This window comes from Sphaeramia orbicularis, chromosome 20, assembly GCF_902148855.1.
Source record: "Sphaeramia orbicularis chromosome 20, fSphaOr1.1, whole genome shotgun sequence".
NCBI classification, from domain to species: Eukaryota; Metazoa; Chordata; class Actinopteri; order Kurtiformes; family Apogonidae; genus Sphaeramia; species Sphaeramia orbicularis.
Window position 1 is genome coordinate 20600625 of NC_043976.1, and position 13349 is coordinate 20613973.

The 13349-nt window shown below is 38.2% G+C and overlaps 1 protein-coding gene across 1 annotated transcript in view; it reads right to left on the reverse strand.

The window, feature by feature from the left end:
* Positions 1–111: 111 nt before the first annotated feature.
* The window catches only part of slco5a1 (solute carrier organic anion transporter family member 5A1), a 46062-nt gene continuing 32824 nt past the window's right edge, over positions 112–13349 (reverse strand). The window contains exons 7-10 of the mRNA XM_030123080.1: positions 6769–6928; positions 4710–4951; positions 4567–4631; positions 112–3186 (exon numbers count right to left, since the gene is read on the reverse strand). Of these exons, the coding sequence (XP_029978940.1) occupies positions 2729–3186; positions 4567–4631; positions 4710–4951; positions 6769–6928 (925 nt within the window). The 3' untranslated portion in view covers positions 112–2728. The remainder of the gene's footprint in view (positions 3187–4566; positions 4632–4709; positions 4952–6768; positions 6929–13349) is intronic.

The window sequence follows — 13349 nt, forward strand, 5'->3', positions numbered from 1 at the left end:
ACACTGAAGCTCGGAGGCTGCATTTGCACGTCACGTGATCGGCGGGACCTGATTCTCTACGCTTCCCAGCAATGAGTGCAGTGCTCTTATGTTGAAGGTGATTTATTTGCCTTTTTTTCCTATTCAAGCACAAGGAGCTAAAAGTCAAAAGTGCCTTAATCACACATCTGTTAAATTATTATAGTGTTCAGGTTATTGCTCTTGTAATGAATAATAAGAATCATCAGTATTTTGGATGCTAGCTATTAATTACAGTTCTGCTTAGCTATAGATTTAAAATAAAACCTTGTTTTGCCAAGCATTTAATATAATTAAACTTTTTTGGGGGGGGGGTCTGGGTTTTGTATGCAGGTGTATATGTTGTGAATGGAATAAATGTTTCAGCTTATATTGGCTTTAATTTTTGGTAGTGTTATAAATACAGAGCACACGAGGAAGAGTAGAGAATCATTACAAATATACGGAGAAGGGCATTCTGGGTAGCATACCTTTAGCATGTCAATCAGCTGTGTAGTCCTCATGACAGAAAAATACATTGCAGTAACTCCCTCCCCCATGACATGTGAACTCAACCCTTCCCAATGTGAATAATACTGATCAGGCACGAGACAAATCCACTGTTTGGTTTTTTTTTGTGTGTTTTTTTTTTTTTTTTTGGAGCTTTAAGTTATTTCTTACTACAATGTCATGGGTTAGTTCATAAATATGCTTCTAACTATGTGTGAGCTCTATAATATGCTTCATTTGCTTTGTCAATATTTACATGATAATCACTTATGAATATGTAATTCGAGGTACTAAGTCACAATAATACTAGCCACTGCCGTTAACACTCGATAATCTTTACCTGGCAGACGACTGGGACTCTTAGGCAACAATGTTAATTTTTGAAATTTAGTCACTGCATTGATTTTTTTTTTTCTAAAAACATCATAAAATGCAATAACTTTATTAGTCTTTCCTTATTAACCCGTTTCTTCACAAAGGGGAAAAAATACTCCTAAAAAGTTTCTTCTTTTGAAATCAATCATCAACATCAAAAAGGCCTTATTATCCCGCTTCTCTATTAACACAATAACACACAAGAAATAAAATACTGAAGGTATTTAGGCCAAAGGTCAAAAGAAATCTGGACATGAACACATTGTACTGCATTTCTGCTAAGGCATTCATCAATTGGTCTGCAAATTAAACCTCATAGATAAAAGGTCATGTTTCGCTCAGTTATAATAACTTTAGTGCAGTGATAAAGTTCAATAATTAGCATTTTAACTGAGAGTTTCATCATACAGTAGATCTGACAACAGCAACATTCACCGGCCTTCACACAATCGTCTCTCTGTCCACTAGAGGGCCCCAAACACCCAGGAGTTGAATAACCAAAGTCTGATTACTCTTGCTGATAAAAGGGAGGAAGGGGGGGTGTCATTGTTTTACATGCTCGCTGCACTACTTCGTTAAAAGCCTAGACTACTAGATAACTACTATGTACATCTGATGACCATTAGAATGGAGAAGCTTTTACAATACAAAGCCCAAAACAATGCATCCATTTATCAGTTTGTTAGCTGTTGCATTAGATTAAATACAAATAATTTTGTTTTGAAGAAACTACATTTAAAATGGGTCCAGATTTGTTTAGAAAACAGCAGTTTTACCACATTTCTCAGGTTTTGATTTGCATTTCCAGTTTCAAGTAAAATCTTAACATACAGTAGCTTCAGCACATGGTCAGAGATGAGACACCTTTCTTATTTCCTTTCCTATTTGGCTAAATGTAAATAATTTAATGATGTTGTGTGTGTAATGACATATAGAGTTCTCGCATTTTCCACTGTACCATTGATGCTTCTTGGCTTTAAGCTACAAGTTGAGGTGAGAAACTACTGTCAGGCATAGTTACTCAAACACAAAAGCTGAGGGCAACATAGCAGAATAATGTCGCTCAACTGAGAGGACAGTGACTGGCTTTTTGATAGCTAGCTTTTACCCTGGTAGCTAGCATTGTACTGAACTGGCCAAGACAGCCTTAGAGGCACTGTTACAAAAAATGAAGAAGAGATGAGAGGAATTTAAAAAAAAAAAACCCAAATTCTGTCGATTCTGAGGACGCAAACAAGATGATAACCAGACAGGAGATCAGGTTGAATGGCTCAAATACAAGAGAAAGACAGGGCTGATATGTTCACAGCTCAGGCTGTAAGGGAAAAACTGGATTATGAGTTAAGACAATAACAACACGGAAGGATGTTTGAAATGAGCAGAGAAGAAGAAGAAAGAGGTACAGATGTGGAGTACAGAGGGAGCTGTACAGTATTGAGAAGGGAGGAGCTGTACATAGGATCTTGCATAGTACAGGTTTGTCAGTTGTGCTTTAGACGCCGTGTTGATGATGTCTGTACGGTAATTGTAATGCCCTGCCCTTGAACAGTAGCACCATGGATGTCTTCACATCACCCAAACCTTAAAGGTCTGACCTTCTGTGGATGTTGTGTGTGGCTGCAGCTGATGATATGCTCAGGACAAAAGAACATCCGTCAGTCTTTTGTTATTGATGAACAGCCCTTTGCTTATGGTGGGCGTGCTTGTGTCTCTGCCTGTCAGTCCTACAGCAGCTTTGGAGCCCCGCCTGGTGCCTGATTGGTGTAAAGCAGACACTGTGTGGTGCAGAGACGGAAACAGGAAGGCACATGTCACAATGAACCCCGCAGGGACGTTTGGCCTGTTCTCAGACATGAGCCGAGCCTCTGTGGTGGTGTGGCAACAGGATAGGTGGGGTTATTGCTTTGAGGGCGTTACCGGGGCAACTGAGGCTGCTGTGACCACGGTTGAGCAGCAGGGCAGCTGGCGGGTCAGGCCGCGGCGGTATGAACACGGGGCAGGAACGGGTGCGGGCGTGGCTTTTCTGGCCTCCGGCGTGACATATGAGCTCGCTCACCGTGCCCAGCGGAGGCAGGTGCTGGCGCCAGCGCTCGGCTCGCTCCTCCTTGTGCTTGATCGAGTACCAGGTGAGGAAGATAAAGACAAAGCCGACGAACTTGAGGCTGGCGGCCAGGCCAAAGTACACAAAGCGGAACGAGGTGACGTCGTACTCCCAGCATGAGCCGTGCACGCCGCAGTCCTGCTGCCACAGCATGCAGGTGGTGTCGATCACAGCACCGAAGTAGATGGGGGTGGGGATGTAGGCTGAGGGAGAGAGAGATGTGGGTTTAAAACTGGGGTTTGAGGCAGATGTAAAACCCATTTCTGATGTAGAGACAATCCTTCAACAGGAAAGACAAACTAAAGTAGAGACAGAAGTTAGTATGGAGACATTTGAACAGTTGAGCATTATTTGTACTGTTTCTCACTGTTATCATACTATATAAAACAGAAGTACAGCTCCAGTAAGAGCTGAAAAAATTTAAATATTTGTTTCTCACTGTTATCATACTATATAAAACAGTAGCATAGCTCCAGTAAGAGCTGAAAAAATTAAATTACTTATAACTTAACTAAAGAAGTGAAGTATAGTTGTCCTCCACTGTTGCCTTACTACTAATGTAAAACCAAGATATATCATATTTATCATCAAATATGATAAAGCTACAGAACTCAAAGTTGTGTCATTTTTACTTTTAATTATTAAATAATTAATTGTTAATTGAATTAAATTCAGAATTTTTTTTTTTTTTGCAAAGTAACCACTTCACTTTGAGTCACAGCACTCGAGTGTAAATTAAAAGCACTTCCTTCAATACCACCAATCTACCACTTGGTGGCACAATTGACTTTAATATGTCTCAGAAAAAACTGATTCCTTCAAGTCAATGAAACTGTGGAATAACAAACTTTCAGTTTAAATCCCACACTGCACTGCCTCCCATGTAACAAAATCACCTCAGATCTGAATCAGCACCTCTCTGATGTTAGTCTCCACTAAAAAAAAAAAAGCACATCGTAAACCTAATAAATTTAAGAGGAAACTGCAGAGTAGATGTATAGAATGGCATCAGACTGTGGTGTACTGAAAAAACGATTAACCCTGACCAGTGATATAACCTGAAGCATGTACGCACTCACAGACAGATGACCCATACATCACCAGGGGTTTACAAGAAGGGAAGTGACAGCTTTATGTTCACACTGCCATACCAAGCAGATCAGAGACATGTTAGGGCAGGGCTCTCTAACCCCAAGGGCTCTAGTATAACTACACATACAGCTACTCTCTAAAGCTGCATGGTGTTAGCAAGAAAACAAGAGAACGAGAGCTGTTGCAAATGAACAGTTGAAATCTATTGCAGATCAGCTGTGGCAAACTAGAGAATAAGAATCAGACAATAGAAATCATTGTGTTAGCAGCACATTAGGCAAAGAAAACTAACCCCGGTCCAAAGGCGATCATGAAAGCCTCATTGTCCAACAATCTCAAGATTAATAAGAAATTACCTAATTACACATTTTGAGCTTCTTTTAATGATTTTTTTTTACTTATTTCAGTATTAAAGAAGATAAAGCAGACATGCCAAATTATAACTTAATTATTTTTATTTTTTGGCTTAATGTAAACATTCTGGAACTTACCAAGGGTTCGGAGCAAGACAAACTGCATCCCAAGAGCAAAAGGCCTCTCTTGTTCATCAACAGACCTGACAAAAGAGAACCATATGTTAATACAGTGACTCTTATTATAGCCTTTATTTTAGTCCAACAGGAACAGTCATTACCTGAGTGTGACAATGATGGCAGAGGGCTGGGCACAGGCGGTGATGAGTGTGACGATGAAGAGGAAGATGAGGAAAGGGATCAGGGTGTTGCAGGTACGGTCGCACTTCCCCGAAACAGCATAGCCGTTCTCATTCAGGTAGGTTTTTACGATAACCAGCTGGAGCTGGTTGACCTGTCCGCCGGAGGACGGAGTGATGACTTGTCTGCTCTGCACACAACCGCAGTCTGTATAGTTCCTAATCTGTAGACAGAAACGATACAAGATCTAATATCAGTTTACAGTATAAGGTGCTTTATTTCTACTGGCTTGCTGCAGACCCACCTAAATACAAACAATGGTTAGATATAGTACAGGAAATATGGGTGATGGAAAAAATGACTTATACCTTAAGATTAAAAAAAGATGAGTTTGATAGAAAATGGGACAACTGGATTGGATTTAAAAACAAAGACATCAACGCTGAAATGGTAATGTGATACACTTATTTTCCTTTTATTTTATTATTTATTAGTGATGTCCCGATCTGGATTTTTTTTTGCTTCCAATCCAATCCGATTTTTTTTTTTTTTTGGGGGGGATTAGTTTTGCCAATACAGATCCAATACTGATCCGATCCAGACTTTTTACGATAAAATTTTGATTTAAATTTGGAGTCATTATTTAGAGGTTATTACCTCCGCCAAGGAGGTTATGTTTTTGCCAGTGTTGGTTTGTTTGTGTGTCTGTCTGTCTGTCTGTCTATCCGTGTGCAAGATAACTCAAAAAGTTATGGACGGATTTGGAGGAAAATTTCAGGAAATGTTGATACTGGCACAAGGAACAAATGATTAAATTTTGGTAGTGATCGGGGGGGCACTGATCTGCCTTGGCGGAGGTCTGCGCTCTCTGAGTGCTTTTCTAGTTATGCTATTATTTTACTTGGGAGCAATACTGGGCTGGATGTGGAACCTGAACTAAAACAAGTATGACACCTTTGACTCTTAATAACTTTAGTACAGTTTTTGCACTTTCCAAATTCATACTGTGGGCCACATTAGAACCTTATGTTTGCTACTGCTGTAGCGAGTCTGTGGACAGGTCCGTCCAGGTATTATACAGTGGTGCGTTCAGTGCCATGTGTCAGTGGTGTGAGGCGGGTTACTCGTGGGTTGGTTCAGAAGAATGTCAGTTTATTTGTGGGGTGGATTGGGTCGGGTCAAATAATTCCACAAAAGCTCCACGGGTTGAAAAAAAACCTGACTTGCGCATCACAACCGGACCTCATAATGAGTACACAGAGAAAAAGTTAAACTTATACTATAGTAGTAGTGTAGTACACTACCCATACTACCTATAATATACTTATACTTTACTCTAAGCCTCCTGCTTCCCTATGTTTGGAACCTTAATTTGAGAGGGCAGAATGTTTGCCCCCCCAAATCGTCCCGTTCTCGTGACTAATCGGGTCCGATCTTCTAAAAAATGCCAGATCGGCAGCCGATACCAATCTGTAGATTCGATCAGGACATCCTTATTATTTATGGATATCTTTTGTTGAATACTGTAACCCTCAACTGGCCTTGCTATACTGTTTGTTGTATTTTATGTTCACGAACATGTTTAAAAAAAAAAAAAAAAAAAAAAGGGTGCTTTATTTCTATGTTTCTAGGTTAAGTATAAACTCAGCCCAGTTCTATCAAAACAACACTTAGCTGTGTTGATGTACCCTCAGACTTGGTGGCACTGCTAATGTTGTGCAACCAGTCATCTCAGCAAAGAATCTAGACATTTCCTTTCCTCATGTTGTTATAATTTCCTATGCTACATTGTTGTATAGTCTCACACTTCCTGCAGCAGTGGGAGGAGGACGCACGGAAAACGGTGCATGTCACGTCTTTATGTGTCCATTATGATTTCCCAACTGTGTTTACTTCAAACTATATTCATTCATCTTTTTCCCATTCTTTTTCATGCACAAAGGGGCTTTTTAGTAATTATTTATTTGACAGTGAAACAAAAAGAGCTAGGAGTGGACAGAATACATGGGTGTGTGTCGTTGTTCCTGTGTGGGTACTGACCCCGGTGCTATCGTTGCCCACAGTGCTGCATCCAGCCAGACAGGGGTTGAAATAGGTGATGCCGTCGGAACCGCACACCGGCGCATACTCGTGGATCCTGCAGCCACAGTTCACGTTGCAACTGCCCGTTAAGTTCCTGTGGGTCATCGTCAGGGTCGGACTGTACAGACAGACACAAGGACGAACATTTATTAGGAACATGAAGGTCCAATCAATCCTATTTACTAAATTACACTGCAACAGTTTTTAGCCTGGCAGAACACACTTCCCTTGGTACCGTTTGGTCTCATACTGCAGCCTCCACTTGCCTCATTTATGTTTCATTTCAGAAAAAGAGTAACATACTGCTCTGTAACTTGATTTGCCTCCCTAATGAAACCTTCCTATACCTACCGGATCCTGTCAAAATGCAGACACAAGGTTGTTTTTGTCTCCCATTTCCAATTTCAATCATATATTTTCCAAGTCGTTCCAGAGGTAGGAGACCTAACCACTCTACTCTCTGAAGGAGCAATTTTCCAAACATCCATTTATCTGGGTTATTTGCGGCATATGCTCTTCTCAAAATGTGACTCGAGTAAGATGGCAGCATGTCATTTAGCTTTAGACAAATTGAAAACAAATCCATGAATGTATATTTTGCATTTTAAACCACATCTCCCATTGAATTTAGTATCTCCTGCTGCATACAAGATATTATTTACACATGCATTTATTTTTTGTATGTCTATTTGTTTTTTGTTTGTCTGTTTTGATGATGCCTATGTCATCATTATGTGTATTTTTAATTTTTTTTAATTAATAGCGAACGAGTGATGTATTGATGTCACCTGCCTAGGGACTGCAGATGAAAGGAAGTTATTTTTACTATTCTGGGTGTATTTTTTATACAGTAATGTTCATAAGTGTGCATGGTTCCTATTAAATAAACAATAAATGAATAAATACACAACAGATATGCATTGAATATTAAACTGCTGAAAAAGCTTTGTGATATAATGCAAGGCTATACCATCTGCTCTGAAGATGATGATAAGGTTGTTTCTAAAGCTGATTTCTAAAGTTTCTACCAGTGGAATATTAAGGTTAATCTATGTGTTCTGAATAAATACATTTCGGACAGTTTTCATACATGCGTCTATAATGTTTTAGATAACTGTTAATACATTTCCATTGTACTCTCAGATGTTTTATGGTTACAATTAAGCCTTTTTCAGGTGGTTGCCAAGGCTATACTATGTGTTATGAATAATATGTTTTATTTGGCCTTTCACAAATTGATAAAATAAATCCAGAAAAAAGATATATCATCAACCTTTTAGTAATATTTGCCACATTTCACATTCATTGCACTAAATTTACACACCAGCGTCCTAATATTATTGTTTTTAAAGCACTTTTTTCCAAATATTTAAATAATTTGAAGAACATTATAAACTCTAACGCAAGTAAAATAAAAAGACTGTCAAATATATAATCCTATTTAATTTATATAATTTCTGTTTTTATAGCTCAAGCTTTTTTATTTTGATTTATTATTTTATTTTATTATCATCATTCTTCTTCTTATTATTATTATTATTATTAACTTCTAATTGTATCTATATATTGAAAATGTAAAATATTTTGTGAAATGTGATTATTTTTTTATCCTACTTTGATATAATATTGTGTATTCTGTTCAATTGTTCATTGTTCAATAAAAAAAAAAAACAACAACTATGTGTTGTGAATAGTCGTCATGGTCACGGCAATAGTTTATTATGTAATGTTGGTGGTGTAGCATGGGAGCAACAAAAAAAAAAAAAAAAACAAGCAAAATGTATATTAGAAAGAGATCGGCACCACTGCTCTTCATGAAGTTAGCTGTAGTTTCAGTGTCTTTGTATTAATCTGCAGCACATAATCCTTTCAGTTACTTTTAATCTAGCAAGGGACGGTGATGTGGGGGTGAGGAAGTTAACACCTCCAATGTACCGGCAGCCAGTGTGGGAACTGTCCCTCTAAGCCAAACAGGGCTTTGGCTTCATCTAAACCAGAAGCAGTGAAGCGAGTCCTGGGTTTTCTCTGGGAAGCTTCGCTCTGAGCCCTGCGGAACAGTCTGCGACACATCCTAACAACACAACGACCCAGGGCTGACACTGACACACAAATGAACACACAGTCCACACTGATTCTAAAAAACAATAATCAGTTATATGATGGAAAAAATGACCCTGAAGCACCATATAATAGTTACGATTTATTTTCTACCTTTTCACTTTTATCGACACATGGTATTGATCTTAGTCTTTGTTTTTCTTCTTGATTATTGCCCATGATAATTATTTCGACTGTAATCCAAAATTGAATTAATTATTTATCTTTTGTGAGAGTTTCTTCCCAATTTTCATCGAGCTTTGTTTCTGTATTGTTAAGGTATGAGAGTCCTGTTTGATTTGACAGTTAGTGCATTTTGTAAACTGTGGTTTTAACAGTGCGGTATTGAAGGGGTCATATTTTGCTAAACCTACTTTTATTAGTCTTTGGGACATTTAATTGTGTATTTGGACCCTAATAGTTCCAAAAGATTGAATTTGAACCCTCCAGGTGCTGCAAAGCTATCTTTATATTAATTTTGGCAAAAATCGAGTGGATTTCTACAACCTGTTTTATTTCCTTTTTAATTTGTTACGTTTATAACGAATTACGTCCCAACATTTGCACATATAAGGTCAAGACTCCTGACGAACATGTTTCCGAGTACGACAGAATTGCTTGTCCATACTGAAAATATGTCCAAACTTCGAGCCAGTTACCTAAAATGTTCAGTTGTTGGTTGTATTAACGAACACAAGTGGTTGAACGGGACAGAGCAGCATGGTCAACAACCTGGAGGGGGTGGAGCATGAAGTGGCTCATGTGCATTTAAAGGGCCAGCGCTCAAAACGACCTTTCTGGTGTCATTACTCAGAAATAGGGTTGAAGATGGACCTGTGGAGTTGAATTAATGAAGAATTCAGACCCAAGCATAGCATTTGCAGTTTATGTAGACCACAGGGAAATGTTTGAAAATGCATAATTCCATTTAAAAAAGCAAAATATCACTCCTTTAATAAGTATCATTGTTATTGCCATTACTATACTATTATTGTCATCATTATTCATAGTAGTAGTAGTAGTATAGCTATGGCTTATGTTTCAGATTATATGTTTTAATTAACATAATGTCAAGGAAAATTGTAACTAAAATACTATTTAAAAAACATATTACTATTTTTAATGCACTCTTAAATCAGCAAACCATTTTTTTTTCTGCCCACAGAGGTTATAATATAATTCTAATCCTTGCTTTTTATATGGGCTGTTACAAGAGAAGCACATTTAGTTTGTCCTGACATGACAGTGCCACATTCCAGACATTGTGTGTGACAGAGAAAGGCAGAGTGCGTGTGCGTGTCTGTTTGCATGTACTTTAAAAACGGCATCAGCCCTGCTGGAGTTTGCAGCCTCACTGCACTGATTGCACATGTCCTCTTTCCCGAATAAACCCCGGCCTCCGCTGAACTCTCCAGATGTTGTGAAGCTGTGTGCAGGCGGCGCCGTATAAAAAGCCAAACACAGAGCCAAGAGAGCGAGGGACTTAATCTGGTTTAGCGCGGCAGCGACTGAACAGGGTAAAAACGGTTAAGTTTGAAGCACGTCAAGATGAGGAAGAGGAACAGGGGATGTGTTCCTGATCACTGACCATGCCACAGCAGCTTCTATTTAAGCATGTCTCACACTAACATAGCGCTTTCGCTGACATTTTACAATATTACATAACTTGATGTGCCTCTTGGCGGTGCTAAGATTGAGCGCCTTCGTATTATCATTTGTCAGATTGTCTCCAGTCTGTCAGTGTGTGTGTGTGTGGGGGGGGGCTATGTCTAGACTACTGTGTAAGTACAGACAAGCGGCACAAAGGGTGGGTTTGGGTTAAACATTCCTCATGTGGGCGCTACAAGTGACTAGTGACCAGCAGTGTTCATAATGAGGAGCCCCACCAGCTCACACAGTCTTGTTGACCCCTCTATAAACACAGGCCTGAACAAAGACCACAGTTATTAATGGGTCAGCTATGAGGCTTTAAAGGCCAACCTGAATATTTGCCAAATAATCTCCTTGATTAACTTAGTTATGTGAAAAGTAAATGTCACTGATATTTAGCAGGCCCTTTAAAGGAGAAGGGTTGTCAGATACAGAAGACAACCACCAAACAGAGCAGTGAAAAAATCATTTGTTGACTGCAATAATATGAGGGGGAGTCAAAAAGTTCTCAGACAAGCACTATGTTACTATGACTTGGATCTACCAGTTTGACCCAGAGAGGAAATCAATCAAAAGAGTGGCATCCAAAAGTGAGCAGCTAGACCTGTGAAATTCAAGGCAGAGAGGTCTGTTAAATAAATAAATACAATACAATAAACTTTTAATTACATTTGTCGGTGAAGTTTTTGATTCTCCCTTGTATAATCCAATAACAATAATGAAGAAGTTAATGTTTTTGATCTAATGGCTGTTACACTGTCTTCATAAAAGAATGAAGTAAAATCATTAAAAAAAAAAAACTTCTCCATTAAGGCTTTTTCTTTAATCCTGCCATTTTAAGCTTCTTTAAATCAGTTTAATAAAGTTTTACACTTAATACCTACAAATCTAAAAAATAAAAACCATACCAGTCAGTTAATCTAAATCAAAATAAAAGTGTTTATGGGTTTGTAAAACTAAAACTGAACTTGGAAAGACATAAAAATAAAACTCTATTGGCAGGTTTATGACATCCCCACCAGCAGAGCAAACTTCTAATAACTGCTTATGACGACATTAAAGGAACTCATTCCATATATATGTTAAACGTGTTGGATCAGTTTGCATCATCCAAGGTCATGCCATGTGTAGTGTGACAGCCTCGGCCTGTCTCTGTGAACACGCTCATACCCGCGTGTGCTGACAGACGCCTGCGCCATATTTGTGTCTGCAGGGCTGACACATCGGATGACTGTTTGTTAACTCTCAAACCTGGCTGCTGATGTAGTGTTGAGCCGCAGCTTCGGAAATAGAGGTGGCGGAGTGATTCACCGGAGCCATGAGAGCAGATGCAAGTGTTGCTAATTAATCATTCACACTCAGACACAATGCCACAACCCATGAGGATGATGATGGGAAGGGTGACACCTGCGCAGATCCACCCCCCCTCCAACATGTGCGCATTTCACATACAACTTCATTTCAGCACCAGGATGCTAATTTATAGCAGTTACTTCATTATATCACCTTGACGGTTTTAGCTTCACCCCCCCCAATCTCTAATTACGCTTATCGTTAGCCTCATAGCATAATTGCCTAAGTCATACACTATATAGACAAAAGTATTGGGGCACGTTAGGGCTGCACGATTAATCGATTTTAAATCGAAATCGGATTTTTTAATAAGGACGATTTTTAAAAACGGGAAATTGTCAAATCAATTTCATCTTACTTGCTAAATTTTTCATTCACAAATGTACGTTCTGGAACACAAAACCAAATATTATTTATTTTTTAAAATATGCTGAGCTTTATTAAAAGCTGTTAGATAAATCTGGAAACAAAAAGGCTATAAAAAACTATCAGTATTTGCTCTGATGACGTTTTACTGTAGTGTATTCCCCCTGGCAAACTTATGTTATTTTCTTGTTGTATACATTGTTTTTATACTGTACTTCATTCAATATAGGTTTAATGAAGAAAAAAAAAACTTCTGTGGGTTCATCACATGATACCATCACAGATTTGAGGTTGGAGCAGTGGCTTGCATTGCGGGCTGCTCACAAAAACAACATGCTGACTTCTGTTGTCTTTTGTAGTTTTACCCGAAAATCTAGGTTTTAGGGGAAAAAAAATTGGGATTTTATTTTTTGCCAAAATTGTGCAGCCCTAGGACACATTGAATTCAGGTGTTTCTCTTCTAACAGGAGTCTGGAATATAAAACAATAATGACAAATGTCATAATATAGTTTGATACTGTGATAAATATCATATTGATTATTTATATCGATGTTTATATCTTAAATCAGCATGAAAAGGACATCTTACAAGCTGTAGCCATGATGTGTCCCAATGTTTTTGTCCGTATAGTTTATAAACATCAATATTTCCTTATTAAGTTTAATGGGAGATGTTTTTCCTTAGTGAAGTGTGAAGAAAGTAGATGCATAGTTGTGATAGAAAATTATTATTTACAGTCAGAGCAGGTAAACTAATATAGAAATTTAGAGGTAGAACATTTAAAATCATGGTCATGGATAAAAAAAAAAAAAAATCAATGTTGAGAGAAATTAAGTAAAAACCATCTCTGAGGTATTTTGGAAACGAAGATAACAATCTAAACAAAACCAATGTAATGCAATGACATTCATCACAATATAAAACTATATTACAAAATTTGTTATTACTATTTGTAGCCCAGACCCCTGTTAGAAAAGAACAGGGTTTCTACAGGTATCAGTAAATCTAATTTAATGCTTTTTCATGCCCTTTTTAATGCCACTTTAAACAAATTTAATGCCCATGTCCAACT